The 23942-nt window shown below is 38.7% G+C and overlaps 1 protein-coding gene across 2 annotated transcripts; it reads left to right on the forward strand.

Annotated features, from left to right (window-relative positions):
* Positions 1-1147: 1147 nt before the first annotated feature.
* Positions 1148-23625, forward strand: SPACA1 (sperm acrosome associated 1). 2 transcript variants are annotated; one of them, XM_081093696.1, is made up of 7 exons: positions 1148-1501; positions 9371-9427; positions 15393-15494; positions 16196-16302; positions 16916-17051; positions 22136-22256; positions 22777-23625. In XM_081093696.1, the coding sequence occupies exons 1-7, from the start codon at positions 1246-1248 to the stop codon at positions 22931-22933; spliced, it is 936 nt and encodes a 311-aa protein (XP_080949822.1). In that variant the 5' UTR covers positions 1148-1245; the 3' UTR covers positions 22934-23625. The 2 variants fall into 2 exon arrangements, with proteins under 2 accessions (XP_080949822.1, XP_080949823.1); XM_081093697.1 differs by lacking the exon at positions 9371-9427.
* The last annotated feature ends 317 nt before the right edge of the window (positions 23626-23942 follow it).

Here is a 23942-nt window from a genome sequence, read left to right on the forward strand (position 1 = left end):
ACATCCTCACAAACATTGTCATTGAAACTGTGTCATTTGGTATTGTCATTAAAACTTCCTTAGCCTTTTTGATAGGTGTGTTACATATTCTAGATATATAAAGAAACTTGAGATTTGGGGGGAACCTTTGAGCTCCGAAATTAGGACACTTTAGGATCGTCATCTGGGAGTCTGTGTCAAAATGCAAGGTGAGGAACACATCTATCTTGGAGGAATTAGATGAACAAAACAGGAAAGCAGTTAGCTTGGGTGTGGCATGGGTGTGGCATGGGTGTGGGTAGGACAGTTATGAAATGGGATTGTGGGAGAACCTTGTTCTACAGTAACCAAGGAACATTAGAGTGCTTGTTCTGACCATGGACTCAAAGGTAAAAGAATGAAGCACAATGTAGGCTCAAAACAGGAGTAAGGCTGCCAAACAAAAAGACAGGGGAGAGGTTCTGCTCTTAGGAACCTGCTCCGGGAAGAGAAAATTCTTTCCCCCTAAGTGTAAGTCCGAAGTTTGGTTCCAAAAGCATCACCGCCCCAAATACAGAGTGGAGGACTATCTTGACAACAGTTGCATCCTCCCCTGTTCCTTCCTCCCTCCCGGCCCCTAATTTAGTATCAGGAAGGCCCTCATGGAGCTGAGGGCGCTGCACAACACCTTAAGACCTACATACATGCTTGAGCTACGCTAACCAACAGCGTCCAGGTCAGAGAAAGAAAGCGCACCCCTGCATATTCTACAAATCAAGCCTCGCCTGCAGAAATGGATGCAGCGTGAGGCTCCATACTCAAGAAGGCTGTGACAGTCCACCCTGACATATGCCGTTGGATATTCTGCATCAAGGAATTCGAGGTTAAGTCAACGTAGAGGGGTGTCCCGGGAAGAGGGACTCTGGGTGGTAGAGTAGCCAACGTCAGAAGGAAGGATCCCTTTTAGAAGAAAGGGTGAGCGAGAAGGGCTTCTGCCGTGTATGGGCCATGATTCATTAGCGGAGGGAATGCCCACAGCGGGGGACGGGGGACCCCGCAGGCGCGTGGGGCGCAGGGGACGGGGCGCCGTCGGAAGCGGCCGCGGGAGCGCGTGTCCGAGGCGCCGCAGGGAGGCAGCGGGCCGCGCGCCGTGACGGGCGGTGACGCCTTACTGGTTGCCCGGGCGCGGCGCGCAGGGGTTCGGAGACCCGCGGCTCCTTCTTCGACGCCCGTCCAGGAGAGCGAGCGGCTGCGACTGAGCCTTGGGCGGCCGTGGGGCCGAGAGCCATGAGGCCCGGGGGCGGCTGCCCCGCGGCGCTGCTGCTGGCGGTGGGCTGGCTGCTGCTGGCGGGCCTCCCGGCCGCCCGCGGGGTCAACGTCACCGCCCTCCAGGACCCCGGCCGCGCCCGCTCCCTGGACGAGGGGGAGCACTACGGCGGCGATGGCGAGGCCGAGGGCGAGGCCGAGGAGGAGGCGGAGAACTACCCGGGCGAGGCCGAGCACCTGGCGCAGCACGAGGGCGACGAGGAGGAGGAGGCGGAAGGTGAGCTGGGAGGCTCCCTGGTGGGGACAGAAGCCCCTGTGGGGCCGAAGCCCCGTGTCCGTCCGAGGACATCCAGACTGACCCCTGGGAACCTTTGTCGAGCTCTTTGGCAGTCAGCCACGAATGTATACATTTTTCACTCGTGTAATGGCCTTGAAGAAACATGTCAATTTCCCAAGGCCACAGCAAGCTGAACAAGCCCACGTTTAGGAGTTGCTACAGAAATACTGCTAAAAAGACGCTTTGTTTTTTAAGTGAGAGGAGGCAGAAGTAGTCTTCCACCAGGTGGAATTATTTTGACTCCCTTTGCAGTTACGTTTTTTCCCTTCCCATGGTAGTTTTTTTTTTTTTTTAAGTTGCAAATTGCTTGAGGTCGTCTTTGTATATTTGCACGTTGCATTGGAACAAAACGGAACTCAGAATTCCCCTCATTGTGACCCATCTCGATGGATCCATATGCGGACTAAACTGCCCAGATGCCCCATGTCAGCTTCTTGCAGCCCCAACCTTGAGCACCTCTGCAGCGTGGAGGTGTTTTATTTGCACGTTCAACTTTGCACCCCAGAGGAACAGTGTGGCCTTAGAAAACACCGATCAAGGGATCCCACTAGTGGCGTTGTTAGATGATAACGTGTTAACCAAGGGAGAATGAGCTTGATGAGCTTGTGCTTGGTACATACTACTAGTAAATTTACCTTCCTCTGCTAGCTCTCTAAGCAATAAAACTTGACACGCTATTACACCTGTCCTATTGATCAGTAACTCACATGCTGGTAGGTCAAAGGTCAGTTGCAGGTGTGCAGCCATCTGAAGGAGAACGATTCCTTTACCTCATAAATGACCCAGCTGAGATTCTTTTAATATCCGTGGCAGTCTCCTGTCTCCTATACATAGAGAGTAGGTGCCCTATTTATCAGCTTTTCTTTTCTTTGCTGATGACAGATAGTGACCCTCCGTGACAGAAAGAAATTGACTACCTGAGGTTAATGGCGGGATGAGATTTGTTATTGCCTTGATAAGATTACATTACAGAGAGCTTACACACGCACCCCGAGACTGACCCAACTTCATCTCTTTGACTGGGGAAATGTGAAGAAGAAAAGGGACTAGAAAAGAGAAAAACATGTTCTAAAGCATAGTCCTTATTGCTTCACTCTAGTTTTAAAAGTAATTGCATTAATAACTTTAGTATTAAACTGATCAAGGGATAGTTCCAGGTGTAAAAAGCTAAATGGAGTTTAGAGTAAGCCTGGGTGACGGAACTATAATGCCTTAGATGCAAATTCAAATGCAGGATAGTTATTTATTCTCTCGATGTCTCCATTTCCTTATCTGTGAACTTCAGGGAGTCCGCGTGCCTTCTGGAGTTTTATATACACAATTTCATGCATAGCTGCTTTTCCCTGGGGAAAGCGAGAATCCAGAACTTTAAACAATCTGAGGTGTCTGAGATCTGGATGTTTCTGAAATTTGGCAAAGCCCCTCTTAACCCTCAGAGGACCAGTGTAAAAATATTCAACACCATTTATGATCCACTGGACATTTTATTTTATTTTACTTTTAAGGCATTTTACAAATAATTTCAAATGTAAGAACAAAGGGGCAGTGAAAACAACTTATTTGAAGTTTTAATAAGAATTCACATTTTATTTCCAAATTTATCCCAAATTTTTATTTAATTTTTCCTGGTTTTGAAGATTAATGGAAAAAGTACTTTTAGTGCAACTAAAATCTCATTGGTTGTTATGCATGAGTCTGAAATATAGCCATTTTATAAATACTGAGTCCAGATTTTAAGTACATCTTGTAATAGATTCTAGTTATTATTATTGTTCTTTTTGCACTTTATCATAACACAATACTTTTGAAAACTAGGAAGATACATATTTTTTTGAAGAGAAGACTGCCATATTCTTTCTCCATATTTGCAAAACCATTTTCATCTTTGATTTATAAACAATTACAATTGTTGGTCCAATGAATTTATTCATTTCTACATCTACTTTCTTTTAATTACCTTTGTATTCACATCTGGCATTTATTTGTCTGTGTACTAGCCTTATCAAATACTTTCTTGTGTATAAACTACTTTAAAAAGGAAAGAATACTGTCTGTATCCTTTATCGAAATCGTATGGTCTGGCTCCATTTTCACAAAATATTTCAGGATCAAGTCCTTCCTGTTGAAGGACTAATTAGAAGAGAATGCCAGATATCCTTCTCATTCTTAGAAAGATAATGTTCATTCATTGAGTCTTGAGCTAGAGATAATTCATCTAGTATAATGCAGTGGTTCTCAGCCTTCTAGCCCTTTAAATACAGTTCCTCATGTTGTGACACAACCATAAAATTATTTTCGTTGCTACTTCATAACTATAATTTTGCTACTGTTATGAATCGTAATGTAAATATCTGATATGCAGGATGGTCTTAGGTGACCCCCGTGAAAGGGTCGTTTGACTGACAAAAGGGTCGCGACCCACAGGTTGAGAACCACTGACTAAGGTATCATCTCTCATTTTGCTTACACAATGAATTTTAACATCATCATTAACATCCAAAATGCTGCTATCTGTTTCTCTATGTTCATCTTCTGATTCATCCAATAATTGTGAAATGTTTTTCACTGTTAACTTTCTTTTCCTTGCCATTATGGACCAAAAAGAAATAAACTCTAAAATCTCAATTGTGTTCAATGAAAGCTGAAAATAGAGGATGAGAAAGATGCATCTAAACTTCTTTTATATCTTCCTGAAAGATGATGTGATTCTTTGAACAAAGCAATAAGAAAACAAAGTATGATGTAATACCTACAATTTATTTCACAATTATATCACCTTTCTAGGCCATTCTAACAATTCTTCCATTTTATTATTATAGTCTTTTTTTAAAATAGGAGTAATTGATTAGTAATACTGAAATCCATCATTATGGATGATGAAATAACAAAATGTTTCAAAATATAGGAAAAATCACTAAGATACTATGTTATATATACTCGTAATCCTTTTATACTCCTATCCCTATGCCTTTATACCTTTTGTATACCCTTATACCCTTTATTAATCTAAGATTTATAAATTTACTCTTAACCTGTTTACCTTTAGATTTATAAAAGGAACCAACAATAGACTACATAATAATTTCAAGAGAAATGAGTTTTATTCTATAAAATGAGGTTTATTCTATATAAATATAACTATATAGCATTTTCTCTTTTTCTTTGGAAGACCTGTAAGAAAGAAAAAAAATCATGAACTATCAACCATACAAATCAATTTTCAAAAAAGAAACTAAAAAATAAAAATTGTACTGTGATGTAATATACCAACAATTAAAGCATCCTGTCCAAAATTAAAGAGAACATTCCAGGATCTGGCCAGAACAGAAAAAACAGCAGGATCCTTACCAGCCTCATTGTGGATGCCAAGCTTTTATCAGCACAGTCTAAGACCCAGTAGATATTTAGGGAAGCCTCATTACACTTTTGACTCATACTAAACTCACTATTTTTTTATTTGTCATTTTAATTTGTGTGTGTAAGAAAAGCTTGCTTATAATAGTTCCTATTTTAAACTCACTATTGAACTCTCTTTTTCACCTGTTCTTTTAAAGACAGCCAGTAAAGTATTTTGAGGACAACTGACTTTTCAGCTTATATATAGGACTTTCAGCTTACACACAGCATGAAATCAGTATTATCCAAGATATTAACAAAAATGTTGAACAGTACAGAGTACTGTGACACATGGCTCCTACCACATTGACACCAACCAATTAATTAGCATCAGTGGACCTTACTGTTGAAGTTATACATAAAACTTTACTGACATTGACATGCAGACCATATTTTTCCTTTTTACTCATAGATAGATAATGGGAAATTTTGATAAATACTACACTGAAGTCCAGATACATATAATCACCCTGACTCACCATTATAGGATCCCCATCAAAAAAAGAAAGTCAGTGAATGACCTAATGAGCACTTAATACTCAAAGCTGAAAGGACCTTTGGAGATAACATGATTAAATCTCAACCTTTTAAAAAAAAAATATATATATATATGTTCTTATTGATTTCAGAGAGGAAGGGAGAGGGAGAGAAATAGAAACATCAGTGATGAGAGAGAATCATTGATTGACTGCCTCCTGCATGTCCCACACTGGGATCAAGCTGTAATTGGGTGGTGTGTGCCCTGGCCGGGAATCAAACTGCGACCTCCTAGTTCATAGGTCAATGCTCAACCACTGAGCTGTGCCGGCCAGACTCAACTTTTTTTAAGTTAGGAGAACTTAAATAATTTTCCCAAAGTAGCAAAGGTACTGAATAATAGAGCTGATTAAGTATTTAGTTTATTGAATGGTTTTTGAAAAGAGGTTATATATTTAAAAACATTTTTTATTGATTTTAGAGAGGAAGGGAGAGGAAGAGATAGAGGCGTCAATGATGAGAGAGAATCATTGATCAGCTGCCTCCTGCACACCCTCCACCAGGGATCTAGCCAGCAACCTGGGCATGTGCCCTGATCCGAAATCAAACCATGACTTCCTGGTTCATAGGTCAATGCTCAATCAATGAGCAACACAAGCCAGGCGAAAGAGGTTATATTTAAAAGTAGTCTAGTACTCATTCTCTTACCTGTGTTTTCTGTGTTCAAGATTTAGCTTTTAATTTATATCCCATAATGTGCCAGTTGAAAGTATCCAAGCATTTCAAGCAAAAATGTTAATTCAAAATTGATCATGATAGTCCAAATAATTTATTTAACAAAGTCAATATTGATTAACATATTTACATCTAGTGCTTACTATGTATTCAAGACACTATGTTTGGTACATCCTATCTAATAAAAGAGAAACATGGTAATTAGCGTACAACCGCTACCCTTCCCATTGGCTAATCAGGGCGATATGCAAATTAACTGCCAGCCAAGATGGCAGCCGGCAGCCAGGCAGCTGGAAGCGAACATGAGGCTTGCTTGCTTCAGTGACGGAGGACTCCAACGTTCCCCGCCTGCCTTGCCGGCCTTTGAGCTTGCAGTTTGAAACATTGTTACAAATATAGAAGCTAAACAAAACCCCAGAAACCTGCTTTCAGCCGGCTGCCGGGATCTCAGAGCTGGAGTTATACATTGTTTCGATTATAGAACCCAAACAGACCAGATACCTGCTTTCAGCAGCAGAGGCCTCAGAGCTGGAGCCAGAGCTAAAGCTGGCCCAGAATAAAAAAAGAAAAAAGAAAAAAAGGAGCAGTTGGGAGCTTCAGTCACCCGCCAGTCTGAAAACAGCCCTTAGCCCCTCACCCAGACTGGCCAGGCACCCCAGTGGGGACCCCTACCCTGATCCAGGACACCCTTCAGGGCAAACCAGCCAGCCCCACCCATGCACCAGGCCTCTATCCTATATAGTAAAAGGGCAATATACCTCCCAGCACTGGGATCAGCGGAGCAGATAGGCCTCCCGGTACCGGGATCAGCGTGACAGGGGCAGCGCCCAAACCCCTGATCGTCCTGAGGCTCTGTTGTGACAGGGGAAGGTGCCCAACCTCCTGATCAGCCCTGCTCTGTGCCTGATACGGGGGAGCTCCCCAACCCCCTGATCACCCTGCGGCTCTGTGTGTGACAGGGTGCGGCGCCCCAACCAACCCCTCCCACGGGCCCTGCTCTGTGTGTGATGGGGTAGAGCCATAACCTCCCCATCAGCCCTGCCCTGAGTGTGAGAGTGGAGGCACCCCAACTCCCTGATTGGCCCTGCTCTGTGGGTGATAGAGGGTGGCGCCCCAACCTCCTGATCTGCCCTGCTCTGTGTGTGACAGGGGGCAGTGCCCCAACTCCCCTATCAGCCCTACTCTGTGAGTGACGGGGGGAGCTCTTCAACCCCCTGATGGGCCCTGCTCTGTGCATGACGGGGGAGCTCCCCAACCCCCTGATTGGCCCTGTTCTGTGCGTGACAGGGGGTGGCGCCACAACCTCCCCATCGACCCTGCCTTGAATGTGACAGGGGGCTGCGCCCCAACTCCCCAATCGGCCCTGCTCTGAGCCCAACCAGGGGCTGCACCTAGGGATTGGGCCTGCCCTCTGCCACCCGGGAACAGGCCTAAGCCAGCAGGTCGTTATCTCCTGAGGGGTCCCAGACTGCAAGAGGGCACAGGCCGGGCTGAGGGACCCCCCTACCCCCCGAGTGCACAAATTTTTGTGCACCGGGCCTCTAGTCTATATATATAAAAGGCTAAGTGACCGACCTACTGGCCAGTAGGTATGATGCTCACTGACCACCAGGGGGCAGACACTCAACGCAGGAGCTGCCCCCTGGTGGTCAATGTGCTCCAACAGGGGGAGCGCTGCTCAGCCAGAAGCCAGGCGCACAGCTGGCAAGCGCAGCAGTGATGGTGGGAGCCTCTCCTGCCTCTGCAGCAGTGCTAAGGAGCAGTGAGCTGAGCGGTAAGAAGCAGTGAGCAGGTGGGCAGTAAGGAGCGAGGGGTCCGAACTGCAAGAGGGATGTCCAACTGCTGGCAAGCGGAAATCCCCTGAGGAGTCCTGGACTGCGAGAGGGTGCAGGCCGGGCTGAGGGGACAACCCCCCACCCCCACCCCCATGCATGAATTTCATGTACTGGGCCTCTAGTAAGCATATTAAAACTATAAAAATATTGTCTTGCTGTAATAAAAATAGAAAAAATCTTTGAATTATATAAAATCAATAAGTGCAAAATGAGTGAGAATGAGGTTATCTCTTAAGCATTTTTATAGCAGTAAACAAGTTACAGAATGTTTTCATACACATTCTCTCATTTAATTCTCACAATAATCAGTGAAATAGATTCTCCTTTTCAAATTTTACAGAAAGGTAACTTACTCAAACTCAAAGCAGCTAATTAGTGGTAGAAGCAGCAATTTGGCTTTAACTCTAATGCATTTTCCCATGTAACATTGTTTCCTCAGGATATAATACCTTTTAAAAATTATCTTCTAACACCTCATTTAATATTTTTATCCTTTGAGAGTTTAGTCTTAATGTGAGCTATGAAGAATGGGTTATACACTACAGCAAGTGGAATTCATGCCAAACTTCAGAATGATGAGAAAAAAGAAGTTCTGTATTATGTGATTTGAACCCAATGATATTTAATCAAATACTTGTGTATTCCTAGATTATCCTACTAATAAAGTGTTAGGAATAGTAGAACCAATCTGTAATACATGATTTTAATGAACACTTGGTATAGAGACTTGTTTTGGATGAAAATGATACACTCAAATTTTTCAGAAAATAGAGAATTGGAAAAAATTGGACCTTACAATTGGCTGGGGTTTTTTGTTTGTTTGTTTTTCCTGACTTTCTATAGGACTTTAAACTCATCATGTATTAAAGTAATGAAAAATTATTTTTAGGTTATATAAACTTTCCTTGCAAGTTATTTCTTGATTTATTACTTTAAAGGCTTAGGCTTCTTTTGATGTAAACAATAATAGATGTACTGCTTTTCGCATTGCTTTTCTGATTTAATGAAACTTTTTAAAATGTCTGCTTCCCAGCTCTAGCTGGTTTGGCTCAATAGATAGAGCATAGGCCTGCGGACTGAAGGGTCCCAAGTTCAATTCTGGTCAAGGGCACATGCCCGGGTTGTGGGCTCAATCCCCAGTGGGAGGTGTGCAGGAGGCAGCCAATCAATGATTCTCTCTCATCACTGATGTTTCTGTCTCTTCCTCTCTTTTCCTCTCTGAAATAAATAGAAATATATTAAAAAATAAAATAAAATGTCTGCTTCCCACATGACAAGTACTTGTATCTCCATCCCCAAGTAAGAGCTTTTCACTTAGAAAAGTTTTCAAGTGATTAAATAATGTGTTTTTGTATTTTATGTTTAGGTTCAGAAATAAAAGTAGTGAAAGAAGTAGAATTTGGGATGTGCACTGTTACATGTGGTAAGTAGTATAGAGCACATAAACAATATTGTAGTTTAGGGGGAGGAAAGGTAAAAATAGTGTGGCAATTTTTATTTGTAATTTGTGTACTCTCATTCATCTCTCATTGATTTCTATTCTAATGACTATAATTCACACACAAAACACAAACCGATTGCTTTAAAAGGGTGGATATGTCAGTTTATAAATTCTAAGTCTTATTTTAAGCCAGCTCCCTATATTTTTTTGGTACATACACTGCCTTCACCAAAGTAAAATTTCCTCCATCTCACAGATGTTCAGAAGATGAAAAATCTTGAGATGCATCTCACAGATGTCTTTCTACATACTGTGTTGGCAAATCTATCAAGAAATGTGCTTCTTTGTAATAGTCTATTCTAAATTCTACATTTCTCCAATTTATATGTCATATCTTGGAGAAAAGAGGTATTGGCTTGTGGGGAAGATAACGTTCAAGGATTGTGACTTGTATTGATCATTCCATAAATAGAATTTGGATATAAAAATCTTTTACATGGTGGTGGGATTAAGGCAACACATGATCTACAATAGACTGGTGTTTCCCAAACTTAACTGTTCACTCTCAGTTCCTGAAGGATTTGTTAAAACACAGGTTGCTGGGCCTACCCCAGAGATTCTAACTCAGTAGGCCTTCAGAGGGGCCTAAGAAATTATATTTCTGAACAAGTTCACCAATGAAGCTGATGCTGCTGGTTAGAAGACCATCTTTTCAGAACCACTATAGAGTAGCTTGTTGAGAAGATAATAGATAATTCACAATGAAATTAAGTTTATTTTAAATAGACTCTGCCTTGTAATAAAAAGACAGTGATAGGAGGGAAAGACAAAAACCAGAAGGTAAGACAGAAAATCCATGCAGATCTACATCGGAACATTTTCTTTTTTTGGTCAAACATTACACCTGAATTACTTTCATTTGAGATAGTTTTTGTTTGTGTGTGTGATAAAATATACCTAACATAAAATTTACTATTTTAACCATTTAAAATGTACATTTCAGTGACATAAAGCACATTCACATTATTGTGCAACCATTAGCACCATCCATCTCCTGAATTTTTTCATCATCCCAAACTGAAACCTCCGTGTGCATTAAATACTAACTCCCTACTTCCCCTTTTTCCCAGCCCTTGGAAACCACTATTCCATTTTCTTTCTTTTAAAAAAAAATTTTTTTATTGCTTAAAATATTACAAAGAGTGGTACATATGTCTCCTTCCCGTCCCCTCCCACCCCCCCGCCTTGACCTTCCCCTGGCCTCCCCTACCCCCCAGTGTCTTGTGTCCATTGGTTATGCTTATATGCATGCATACAACTCCTTTGGTTGATCTCTTACCACCCCCCCGCCCAACCCTCCCCAGCCTTCCTGCTGTGGTTTGACAGTCTGTTCGATGCTGCTCTGCCTCTGTATCTATTTTTGTTCATCAGTTTATAATGGTCTTTATTATCCATAAATGAGTGAGATCATATGATATTTTTCTTTCACTGACTGGCTTATTTCACTTAACATAATGCTCTTCAGTTCCATCCATGCTGTTGCAAATGGTAAGAATTCCTTCTTTTTTACAGCAGCATGGTATTCCATTGTGTAGATGTACCACAATTTTCTAATCCATTCATCTGTTGATGGGCACTTAGGCTGTTTCCAAATCTTAGCTATGGTAAATTGTGCTGCTGTGAACATAGGGATGCATATATCCTTTCTGATTGGTGTTTCTGGTTTCTTCGGATATATTCCTAGAAGTGGGATCACTGGGTCAAATGGGAGTTCCATTTTTAACTTTTTGAGGAAACTCCATACTGTCTTCCATAGTGGCTGCACCAGTCTGCATTCCCACCAGCAGTGCACGAGAGTTCCTTTTTCTCTACATTCTCTCCAGCACTTGTCATTTGTTGATTTGTTGATGATAGCCATTCTGACAGGTGTGAGATGATACCTCATTGTTGTTTTGATTTGCATCTCTCGGATGATTACTGACTTTGAGCATGTTTTCATATGTCTCTTGACTTTCTGAATGTCCTCTTTTGAAAAGTGTCTATTTAGGTCCTTTGCCCATTTTTTGATTGGATTGTTTATCTTCCTTTTGTTAAGTTGTATGAGTTCCCTATAAATGTTGGAGATTAAACCCTTATCGGTGATTACATTGACAAATATGTCCTCCCATGCAGTGGGCTTTCTTGTTGTTTTGTTGATGGTTTCTTTTGCTGTGCAGAAGCTTTTTATTTTGATGTAGTCCCATTTGTTTATTTTCTCTTTAGTTTCCAATGCCCTAGGAGCAGTATCGGTGAAGAAATTGCTTCGGCATATGTCTGAGATTTTGTTGCCTTTGGATTCCTTTAGGATTTTGATGGTTTCCCATCTTACATTTAAGTCCTTTATCCATTTTGAGTTTATTTTTGTGTATGATGTAAGTTGGTGGTCTAGTTTCATTTTTTTTGCATGTATCTGTCCAATTTTCCCAACACCATTTATTGAAGAGACTGTCTTGACTCCATTGTATGTTCTTGCCTCCTTTGTCAAATATTAATTGAGCATATTGGTTCGGGTCGATTTCTGGGTTCTCTATTCTATTCCATTGATCTATATGTCTGTTCTTGTGCCAGTCCCAGGCAGTTTTGAGAACAGTGGCTTTGTAATACAGCTTGATATCTGGTATTGAGATCCCACCTACTTTGTTCTTCTTTCTCAGGATCGCTGCAGCTATTAGGGGTCTTTTTTTAAATTCCAGATGAATTTTTGGAGAGTTCGTTCTAGGTCTGTAAAATATGCCGTTGGTATTTTAATGGGAAGTGCGTTGAATTTATAGATTTCTTTGGGTAGTATGGACATTTTAATGATGTTGATTCTACCAATCCAAGAACATGGTATGTTCTTCCATCTGTTTATGTCTTCCTCTATGTCTTTTTTCAACGTCCTGTAGTTTTTTGAGTAGAGGTCTTTTTCCGCTTTAGTTAAGTTTATTCCTAGGTATCTTAATTTTTTTGGTGTGATGGTAAATGGGATTACGTTTTTAGTCTCTCTTTCTGTAAGTTCACTATTGGTGTATAGAAATGCCATAGATTTCTTGGTGTTAATTTTGTATCCTGCTACATTGCCAAATTCATTTATTAAGTCTAATAGTTTTTTGATTGAGTCTTTAGGTTTTTTATGTACAATATCATGTCATCTGCGAGTAAAGACAGTTTTACTTCTTCTTTTCCAGTTTGGATGCCTTTTATTTCTTCTTCTTGTCTAATCGCAATGGCTAATACTTCCAGTACTATGTCGAACAGGAGTGGTGCGAGTGGGCATCCCTGTCATGTTCCTGTTCACTGTTCCATTTTCTGTCTCTTGAGATAGTTTTCAGCCTTTTTTTTTAACCTTAATTTCTTCATGAATGAAAGTCAGAAAATGAGAAGAATCCATGTAATAAACCTGTGATTATTCATTTACAATTTATATCTTTCTTCTGTTGCTTACTTGAAACATTTTCATAAGAGAATTATATTTATGACAATTCTAGTAATTATATATTGTCTTACACTATTATTAAAGATTTGTTTCAGAAATTATATATTCATTCAACAAATGATTTTCTGTTTGGGGACTTCTAGAAATTTTTTCTGTCTACAATGCAGTCTACTGGGAATACAGCCGTGAAGAAAGCAGAGGAAATGCTGCCTTCAAAGATTACGTATTTTAGTTGGGTCAAAGACATAAATAAAAGTAAAATATGTAACATGTCAGATGGTGATAAGTTTTAAGGAGAAAAACCAGAAAAGACAACATTTTGCATCTAAAATATTTTTTAAATATTTAAAAAATGTTTTCAATTTATAACAACTCTGTGAAGGGAAAAATGCTTTAGTGAAAATTCGATTGAACTCCACAAATAATGTAGCAGTCAAAATTTTTTCCTTTTCTGGAATACACAGGCAGATTTTTGAGTGTCACTTGGATTTACAGAAAATCTTAGCTGTTTACATCATCGCAATAAACTGTATTTTGCAAAATAAATAAATACATTTATTTATTTATGCTTGAAAATTTTTTATGCATTTCAGAATAAGGGTGTGCTTCTAGATAGGGACCTTTCATAAATTCACGTGGAACCATACTGTAGCCATTTTTAGGCATCTCTTTTAATCAAGAGACCTTTCCTCTTCCAATCTTCTATTTCTTTATCTCATATGGAGCCCTCTCCCTTGCTACTCAATTTTTGGTCCAGAGACCAGCCACATAGCTTGGGAGCTTGTTAGGAAGGCAGACTCTCAGAACCTGCTGAGTTAGAATTTCATGTAAGATCTCCAGGAGATCTGCAGGCTCGCTGAACTTTGAGAATAACTACGGTAAGCCATTTCTAATTTCAACTTCCCCTTGCCCTTGAGAATGGATTTTATGATTAACATCATATAGGGGTTGGAAGAGGAAATCTGGTAAACAAGGAAATCAAGATGGACAGTTCCCTAGCCTGTGACCAAACAGTCTTTTCATAGGTCATGTAGACTTACGAAACATCCAAACCTATAGAGAACTTTTATGAGTTTGAGCCAAACTGACAATTGCCAGGATGCAAAATCTCAATAGATTGAGAAAATGCTCTGAAGAATGCCTGTTTTGCAGCTTATTTTATACATTAGAATAAAAGGAGGAGACTACAGGACGGAACATGAAATCCATTGATGGTAGATTAAGGCGGGGGAAGAAAGCAAACCAGGGACATCTCTGGGACTGGATAAAAAGGCAAAATAGAGAAACACATACTTCCTTCACATTGGTGGGTAAAGGAAAGTCAGTAATTAACTATAGAGATGGTATTCAGGGAATAAGCTAACAGGGAAGGTTCTGTGATTGTGTGGGTTGTGATTAGAGGGATCTGGAGAAGATTACGCTGACATGTTATCTTAGATGCAAAAAGATAATAAACAGGCTTACTTGAGGTAAAGATTGACCTTTGTCAAGGAAGCTACAGGCTTAGAATGTGACTACCCACCATGATTTGCTTTCCATTAGGAATTTTTATGTTCAGACCATCCTATGTGGTTACTTGAGTTTCTAAGGCCCACATGCAGACCCACCTGAGCTTGTCAGGTTTGGTATGTGGCCCTGTTTTCATTCACAGTCAGTTTATCACAGGACATGTTCAGCATGTGGCTGATCAAGCATTTTATCATCTCCAATTCTGGTGATGAAAGGAAAACGCTGAAGATCTATGATAGTAAAGGCTTGGTTTCTTGTTATAAAAATGTGTGGCAATTCTAAAGAGAGTATGTTGTTGAAAATGGAGATTCGATAATTAATAGTTTGTCCTGCTATATTTATTATCAATCTAAATATTAAAAAGCTTAATTTATGTTAAAATATGATTTTGAAATTTCCTCTAGAAGCTCCAAGTCTCCCTAAAAGTTCCATGGTCAAATAAATTTGGGAGATCCTGTGTACTATGTATTTTATTAAATCTAACACTTTATTGGTTGTAAGAAGCACAATTTATGTATCTCTAAAAAGGAAAATACTGCCAATTTGTGATATGCCATCAATTTTAAGATGCATTCTGATTTCAAATATGTTAAGATGTAAAAAATTTACATGTTAAAATCAATGAAAGTTTACACACAAAGCATGTTAATTTATTAGCATTTTAAAAGTTTTCCCCAAATTCTGTAGTAAAGATATCCCTTTAATTTTATTTAATGCATTATTTTCAAATGTATATAATCATGGAATTCTTTTTCTAATGGTAACAATCAGAAGGACTGGTGTTACATGTAACTCACTTTAGGAAAAGCTGTTTTAGGAAGTAATTAAAAATAAAGGGTCTAAAAATTCTAAATGTTGTAAACCTGATTTTGGGAATTTAATTTCTGAAATTAAGAAAAAAGTCTCAATAAAAACTTAGATGGTAAAGAAAAAAACTCTGTGGCATTTATTTTTCCTAACATTTGCCATTTTCTTTTACTAAAGGTGTTGGTATTAGAGAAGTTATGTTAACAAATGGATGCCCTGGAGGTGAATCTAAGTGCATCGTACGGGTGGAAGAATGTCGTGGACCAGTAGACTGTGGCTGTGAGTTGGACTCTGGAGGGAGACTGAGGGGGGAAGAGTTTACTCTGGGGAAATACTTTAACTTCAGGTTGTCATGAGTGGAATTGATATACTGAAAGGAAATCATAAGAAAACTTAAAATTCCATTTCTCAGGATAGTTATAGCTCTGAATAACTCTCTGCTGTTACTTTACATTTTTTCAATGTCTAAAATTTAACAGATATTTTCTGCAATACACTGTAACCTTATTGTACTCAGGCTCTGTGGTGAAGGCTGTCCTATAGCAAAATACTTTTGACACTTGGGTCATGACATTTTATCAGTAGATTGGTACAGCCTAAATTTTAAGTGATGTTCTACATCAAATTACACAGTGCTGAGATTTCATTATCTCTTATGGGGTCCCTAACCAGTAAATTGGAAGCCATGAGTAGATCTCAAAGTATGTTAGCTCATTGAGTTGATTGCTCTTACTATTCCTCTTCTCCAGTTTATTCTACTGAAGGAGCAGATAGCTATCGAGTCTCCTACCTGCTTCTTTTGGTGACTTTATCTTTGCATCCATCACTCCGCTCTGCTCTTCTACATTCAAGCTCTAAGTCTGATAACTTCTAGCATAGAATTTATTTTAAAATTGGAGGTAGATTTTAAAAGTAATATTATTTATAAAGCAATTTACAATGCTCTATGGTATTTTTGTATTTAATTTTTCTTTTTTCAGGGGGTAAACCAATATCAGAAAGTCTTGACAGTGTGAAACTGGCCTGTGTTCATACAGCTCCTGAAAATCGTTTCAAATATATTTGGAAAATTCTAAGGCCAGAGCAAGTGAGTAATGAATATAATTTGGTGCTTTGTAGTGAGTAATAAAATTTGTTTCCCAGTGCTTGATGACTGCCATAAAACTCTCTTTAAAATCAGTTTGCAAAAATGAAGTTAAAATCATACAGCTTATTATTATTAGGATTTAATTTTTTTTCATAATTTATAAACATGTTTTATGATCAGCTATTAACAGAACTTAAAAACATTCATTTTATACAAATTATTTTATTTTGGAAGCAAGGTTTTCATTGTATATATAGGAATTATATTAATGACAACAGTAGCTAACATTAACTGAGGGCTAATTAAGTGTCAGACATACACCAAATGTTAATGTTTCTTTTAACCCACATAACAATCCTATGAGGTAATTCCTAACATTATACCCATTTTACAGATAAGAAACTGAAATGCTGAGAGTAGCTTGCTCTGGGTCACACAGGCAGGAAGTGGTAGGATTGGAACTTGATGTCTAGATTGTCTGACTATAAAAATCATGTGCATAATTAATTACTGCCCTAGACTGAGACATAATGGCTCTTTTTTTGTTACAGGAAATTATTTCCTGATCTTAAGTTTACATGAAAAATGTTGATACTTCTTTTCTTTTAAAAAGCAACCCGTTGTACTTGCAAATGATTCAGCAATCCTAGAAGTAAGCAGGCCAATTCACCCCTTGGATTATGAGTGCGATACCTTCGAGAATAATGAAATAGTAGCATCTCTTAGATTCACAGTCTATACCTCAAGTGGTAAGTGCCCAGCAATATTTTGGTTTGCTTATCTCAAACTTTAGAGAGCATCAAAATCACCTGGAGGGCTTCTTGACACACAGATGGCTAGCCTTACCCACAGAGTTTCCAATTCAGTTGATCTTGGGTGGGGTAGACAAAAGAATTTATAATTCTAACAAGTTCCCAGGTGCTGCTGGCAAACACCATAGTTTGAGAACCACTGGTTCAGATCATTTAGACTTTTCTACAAGGTAGTGCTTCATTTCTTTTTTTCAAAGTACAGTTGGATTTGCCTCACTTCGGGAAACTAGTGTATTCCTGAAATTTCTCCAAAGAACAATCCTGTAACTTGGATTATATTTTTACTTTTACTTCACCACATAAGTGAAAATGTACACATGGAGTTCTCATGAATGCTTATAAAAATTTTGTATAATGAAATTAAGAAGTATTATGTCAAGGCATGTCTTTTAAAAAATTACCCATTTGAAGAAAACATTTTTTGACAAAACAATAATAGTCATCAATATATGTCACAAAAGGCAAATCTTGTCCTGAACGTCATTTCACAAGTTAAAAACCACTTTCCTTGTGAAATGGATCCATGTGCATGTCCTTTTAATTTAGACTATGATATAATTATCTCCTTTAGTTCAGTTGCTGTTAACCATTTTTATTGTTGTTGTCATCTTTGCTATTGGGAAGTGGGGGTTTTACCTGCAGTACTGGGTTCAGGATCTGAAGGAGGGGCGATGCATGAATGAAAATTCTAGACAAGAAATATGAATTATGAAGGGGTGGTGGCCAGGTGGTGAAGAGCACACTGACTTCTGACCTGGTCTACTGTTTATTTACTTGAGTACACATTTGCCCTTTAGCAATGCATAAAGGCGTATCAAAGGTAAAGTTTGGTAAACAGTAAAGGGATTGTCAGGCTAGGGAATTGCCTTGAGCCACCACTCTCTCAACATGAACAATGGTGCTTAGCATCAGCCCTGCTAATGCCCGAGGTCCACTGGCCTTCCCCGTTCCTTGGTGCAGTCTTGTGACAGTATCATCAAGTGGTGGCTTCCCGCAGGTTTGGTTACAGGATTTTTTAGAATCCAGTTAAAGTCAGGAGGCTTTTACCAGAAAAATGCCCACGTATACAATCATGCCAAGAGTTACCTGTGATTCTAAAGGGAGTTCATGGATTTCTTGAAGGTATTTCTTAATCCCTAGTAAAGGATTTATGCTGTAGTCTAGAGATACCATGCAACATAGCAACCCTTTATTGAATGAAAACAAGCTAAATTGTTTGGGGATGGTTTTTTGAAATAAATTATTTATAAATTTTTTTGATATGTTGTATAATGTCTTTAAAAAATTTTTTTCTTGTGAAAGCTAATAATCTTACTCTGGTTTTTATTGAAAGGATAATTTAAAATATATATTTTTTGATTTCAGAGGGAGAAAGGGAGAGGGAGATAGAAACATCAATGATGAGAGAGAATCAATTGGCTGCCTTATGCACGCCCCCTACTGAGGATCAAGGCCAAAACTCAGGCATGTGCTCTGACTGGGAATCGAACCAGCGACCTCTTGGTTCATGGATTGACACTCAACCACTGAGCCACACCGGCTGTGTTAAAAGGGTAATTTTAATAAAGTGCTAAAAAAGTCCAAAGAAGACCAAATATCATCAAAATAAAATTTTTCTCAATGAGTTTTGTTCAGGATATTATAGCTATCAGAGGGCATTCTTGGTTTTTGTCCCCTTTCTTGAGATGTTAGGACATCTCAATAGTTAGCTCTTCCCATGACTAGAAGGTGACATGCATTTGACAGTACATAAGTTAAGGCCTGGAACACAGACCCCATAATGTCAGTCCTTAACTGAGATAGCAGAGCTAACTATGTCTTCTCAGTTTAGGGCTGGTGGGGAAGCTCTGCTGTCTCAGTACACGCACTGGTTAATTGATAAAATGTTTTCAGAACACTTTGGATCTATTGGTTTCTTTTAAAATGACAATTGTATACACCACTGTGACAGACGCTTTGGGTTGTTTAGACATCAAACAAACGTATTGGTTATAAATGTCCACAATATGGTACTGGCTTGAAACAAATACATAATTCAAATATTTTAGGGTAAATATTATTTAGTTAATAAAAGTGTCCCATCCATTCCTTTATATATCAGATTTTTCACTTCTACAATAGTTGTCCTTCATAATTAGGCATTGTCTTGGCTTGAATTGTGTCCCGCTAAAAAGATACTTTCAAGTTCTAACTCCCAGAACCTCAGAATGTGCCCATATTTGGAAATAGGGTCATTGCTGATGTAATTAGTTCAGTTCAGATAAGGTCATACATGCTGGAGTGGGACTTTAACCCAATATGACGGGTGTCTTTATAAGAAGAGGGAAAATTAGACACAGACAGACAGAGAGAGCGAGACAGAGGAGAATGCCATGTGAAGACACAAAGACACATGAGAAAAGGCAGCCATGAGAAAACAGTCAGAGACTGGAAATATGCTGCCCAGCCGAGGAACATAGGGGCTTCCAAAGACTGGAAGAAGAAAGGAGGGGTCCTCTCCCAGAATCTCTGGAGGGAACATGGCCATACCAATACCTTGTATTCAGAATTTTCGCCTCTAGAACTATGAGACCACAAATTTCCTTTGTTTTTAAGTCAATCAGTTTGTGGTACTTTGTTATGGTGGCTCTGGGAAACTAATACAAACATAAGCTTAGTTTTACTAAAAAGCTTAGTTTTACTAAAAAAAATTCACCCTATTTCTTCATTAGAAAATTTCAAGAGGAAATGCAGCCTTTTTAGTTATTAGATTTAAAAGCAATCTAAGTGATCCTTGTGGGAAGACCCCTATTGAAATGAACTAAAATCGTCATACCCTCACTCTCTACCTTCTTGGCCAGTATTGCAGGGTCGTAGATAAATGGAAGGGAATTTTGCATTTCTTTTCAGGTTTTAATCCTACAAGGTGTCTTTTCAAAAAAATATATATTTTATTGATTTTTTACAGAGAGGAAGGGAGAGGGATAGAGAGTTAGAAACATCGATGAGAGAGAAACATCGATCAGCTGCCTCCTGCACACCCCCTATGGGTATGTGCCCGCAACCAAGGTACATGCCCTTGACTGGAATCGAACCTGGGACCCTTGAGTCCACAGGCCAACGCTCTACCCATTGAGCCAAACCTGTTAGGGATCCTACAATGTGTCTTTTATTTGAGCTTAAAAAATCCCATGGCTTTTGTAAACCTAAAATTAGCAAAACTGAAATTATTTTTAAAATTCAACAATGTTGGAATATAAATATGTAATTTCTCTATCATATTTGGAACTATTTAGTGAGATCACTAAATTGAGTGCATGGAACACTATACTCCACAGTGTTTAAAGAATAGAAAGAAAAATTCAGACAAATAAGCTGTTGAGGTTGCTCATATAGGAGATCACTTCGGATAGATTGATACTTACCAAAATTAAAATATTAAAATATATAAAACATAGCTGCAGAAATCATTAAACCCCCTTAGACATTGGTATGATTCAGCAGTTGCATCTGGTCTTTTCCATGTAAATCTTTTATGATTCTATGATTTAGGAACCAGAAAGAGCCACAAGAAAGCTATATAATTCACAATGTAATACTTTATGTAAATTGGCTTTTCACCAATTTATAATGCAGCAATGTTATAACACATATGGTAGACTGGCTTTGTCCTTTTAATAGCCTTATGTTCATAAAGATATGGGAGAGAATGCCTGATTTAAAAGTGGTGTGTGGGTATTTCTATGAAAAAAAATGAGCTTCAACCACTGTCTTACAACATATATAAAAATCAGAGATGTATCATAGTCTTAAAGGTAAAAGTCAAATCCAGAAAGCTTTAAAAAGGGAAACAGAACATCTGCATAATTCAGGCGTAGGCAAGGGTTTCTTGGACATGACTCAGAAAACCAACACCGTAAAAGGAAACGTTGATCAATTATGCTTCACCAAAACTAAAAACTGCAGTTCATTAACAGAAATCATTATAAAAATGAATAGGCAAGCCAAAAATCGGAGAGAAAGAAATTTATAAAATATACAATTAATGCGATCAGTTTAAGAAAAGGTCTTGCAGTGTCTTGGAAAACTAAGCATACCTCTACCCTATGACCCAGCAGTTCTACTCTTACGTATTTATCCAAGAGAAATGAAAATGTGTGTTCACAGAATGACTTCTTCAAAAATGTACATAGCAGCTTATTTATAATAGCACCAAACTGGAACAGCCTAGATGGCTGTCAATAAGAGAATGAGTAAACAAATTGAGAGATACTCCTCATTAATAAAAAAGAAAAAAACTCATTAATAAAAAAGAAAAAAACTTGGTACATGTGCAAATATGGGTGAATCTCTAAAACATTATATTGACTGAAAAAGCCCTACACAAAAGAATACATAGTATATGTTTCCATGCCTATGAATTCTGGAATAGGCAGGACTAATGGGTGGTGGAAAAGAGAATCAGGACGGTTGTTGCCTCTGGAAGATAGGGCAGGGATTAACTGGGAGGGGCTCAAGGGCACTTTCTGGGGTATAGCAATATTCTGTGTATTGCTAAGGGTTTAAATTGCATGTATGTGTTTGTATATGTCAAAAATAAGCAAATGTACATTTAAGATCTTTGTGCAAATTATTGTTGAAATTTTACCTCAGAAGAAAAAAAATACAAAGAATATAAAAATATAAATTATAGTTAATGATATGCCAGTTGAAGAATTTTGCTGGGAAATGTGCAGACATCAGTAAATTATGTTGAAATGCATTAAAAATACAGGATGGGACAGAAGGATGGATAGACGGATAGTAAAATGTTGTTGGTAGTATCTAGGTGGTAGGAATACATAATGTTCATGGTCAAAGTCTTTCAACTTTCTGCATGTTTGAAAAGAACATTTCAAACATGCAGAGCAAGTTAATTAATAACTTTCCATCCACTAATTCTTTCTGTATATTTCTAGAGTTATTTTTCAGATATGAAGTTTCCATTTCCTTTTTCTGTCAGTAGGAATAATCATCAGATATATGCATGTTTTTTTCTCTAGAATTGCAGATGAAAAGATCAAAAGGACCGGACACTGATGCAGTGCTAGTGTTTGTGCTGACCATAGGAGTTGTGATGTGTATATTTGTGATCTTTGTGCTGATCTTCATAATTATAAACTGGTAGGTGAAGGACTGAAAGTGAGGCTCCCCCTTGATTGATGTCCATCTCTCTGCCCCTCCCTTGTCCCATGAATCCAAAGCTCTGTCCATGATGTCTCTCACCTGTGTCTTCAAACTGCCCAACTCCTGAGACTGTCCTAGTACAGTCTGCCTAATCTCATGACTTGTTTCCCAGTCATGAGAGAGCTTTTAAATGCAGTTTTTACAGTTTTACATAGTAGTTGCTTTAAAAAGTCTATTGAATGAATATTTGTGCTGTCCAGTTGTAGTTATGACAACCCCAAAAATTGGTTATTGTAACCTACCAATGCAGTTATAGGAGAATATTTCCAATACCTACATGAGTATTATACCCTGGTACATCTGAGGGCTCTACTGTTGCAATGCAACTGATGTACCGCAAACTAAAAATAAATTGTGACTAAGGAGGCACTTCTATATAGACAAAAGCGAAACATAAATCTATTTTTAGTTTTCATTTCACATAAAAGATTTTTTTTGTTTTTGTTTTATCTCCCAGGGCAGCAGTAAAGTCTTTCTGGGAGGGAAAAGTCTCAGGGACTGAGGTACGTTCTGAGCAGACTTCAGTGAAAGGCAAAAGGTCAGCTTCTCTTGAACGATCACCAACAGGAATACGTGGACGTGAAGATGATGCCCTGAGCGAGTGGAATGATTAATGTGTAACAAGCCAAAGGAGAGTAGAGCATACCAGATTCATTATTATAAAAATAAAATATATAGTGAAATACTTTAATAATATTGCAAGTGATTTACCATAGTCTGAAGCTAATACAATGTGAGCAGGGGCTGTTTTAATTAGTTCTTCTTTGTGGTAGACTTATAAAAAACTCTTTTTAATTTGTTCCCAACATTTATCATTTCAGGTAATCACTTGGTAACATTTATCTAGAGATACAAACACACAAAATCTTCCCAACACATTTTTTTTATCACTTTGATCACTTCCAAGGTGATTTGAATGTTCTGTCCCGAAAAATAAAAATAAAGAAGATGCCTTGCATATTAGACTTTCTCCCTCTGCGAGCACTGGATTGAACTTGTTAAAGCCAACCATACTACTTTAGAATCTTTGCAGGGCATAAGACATAAAGAGCTTCACTCATAACACATGAAATAATAGCAATAACAACAATGATAACAAACCATGCATAGTGTCCATATGTGCCAAGCTTTTCTCAAAGCACTTTACGTACATCAGGTAATTTAATTATAGTTCTATATAGAAAATATGGAAAGAAGAAGTAAGAAGGAACTGGAGGTGGCTGAGTAAATGATGTGAACTTTTTTTTTCTTGGAGGATATTTTTTTCCATTGATTTTTAGAGTAGTGGAAGGGAGGGAGGAGAGTGAAAGAAAGAGAGAGAGAGAGAGAGAGAGAGAGAGAGAGAGAGAGAGAGAGCGCCATGTGAGAGAGACAGATCTATGGGTTGCCTCCCACACTCACCCTGACCAGGAATCAAACCCGCAACCCTCAGGTCCGCAGGCCAATGCTCTAACCACTGAACAGCCACACTGGCCAGGGCTAAATGATGTGAATTTAACATGCCCTGTATTCGCACAGAAACATTAAGGACTTTTAAATAACTACAAGCATTTTCATTGTGTTGGTATGCAGGAGATAACATCTTAAAACCAAGGTACTATTTCTGTGCATCATCATCTACCT

Source organism: Myotis nattereri (assembly GCF_964212035.1).
Source record: "Myotis nattereri genome assembly, chromosome: 6".
Classification (NCBI taxonomy): domain Eukaryota; kingdom Metazoa; phylum Chordata; class Mammalia; order Chiroptera; family Vespertilionidae; genus Myotis; species Myotis nattereri.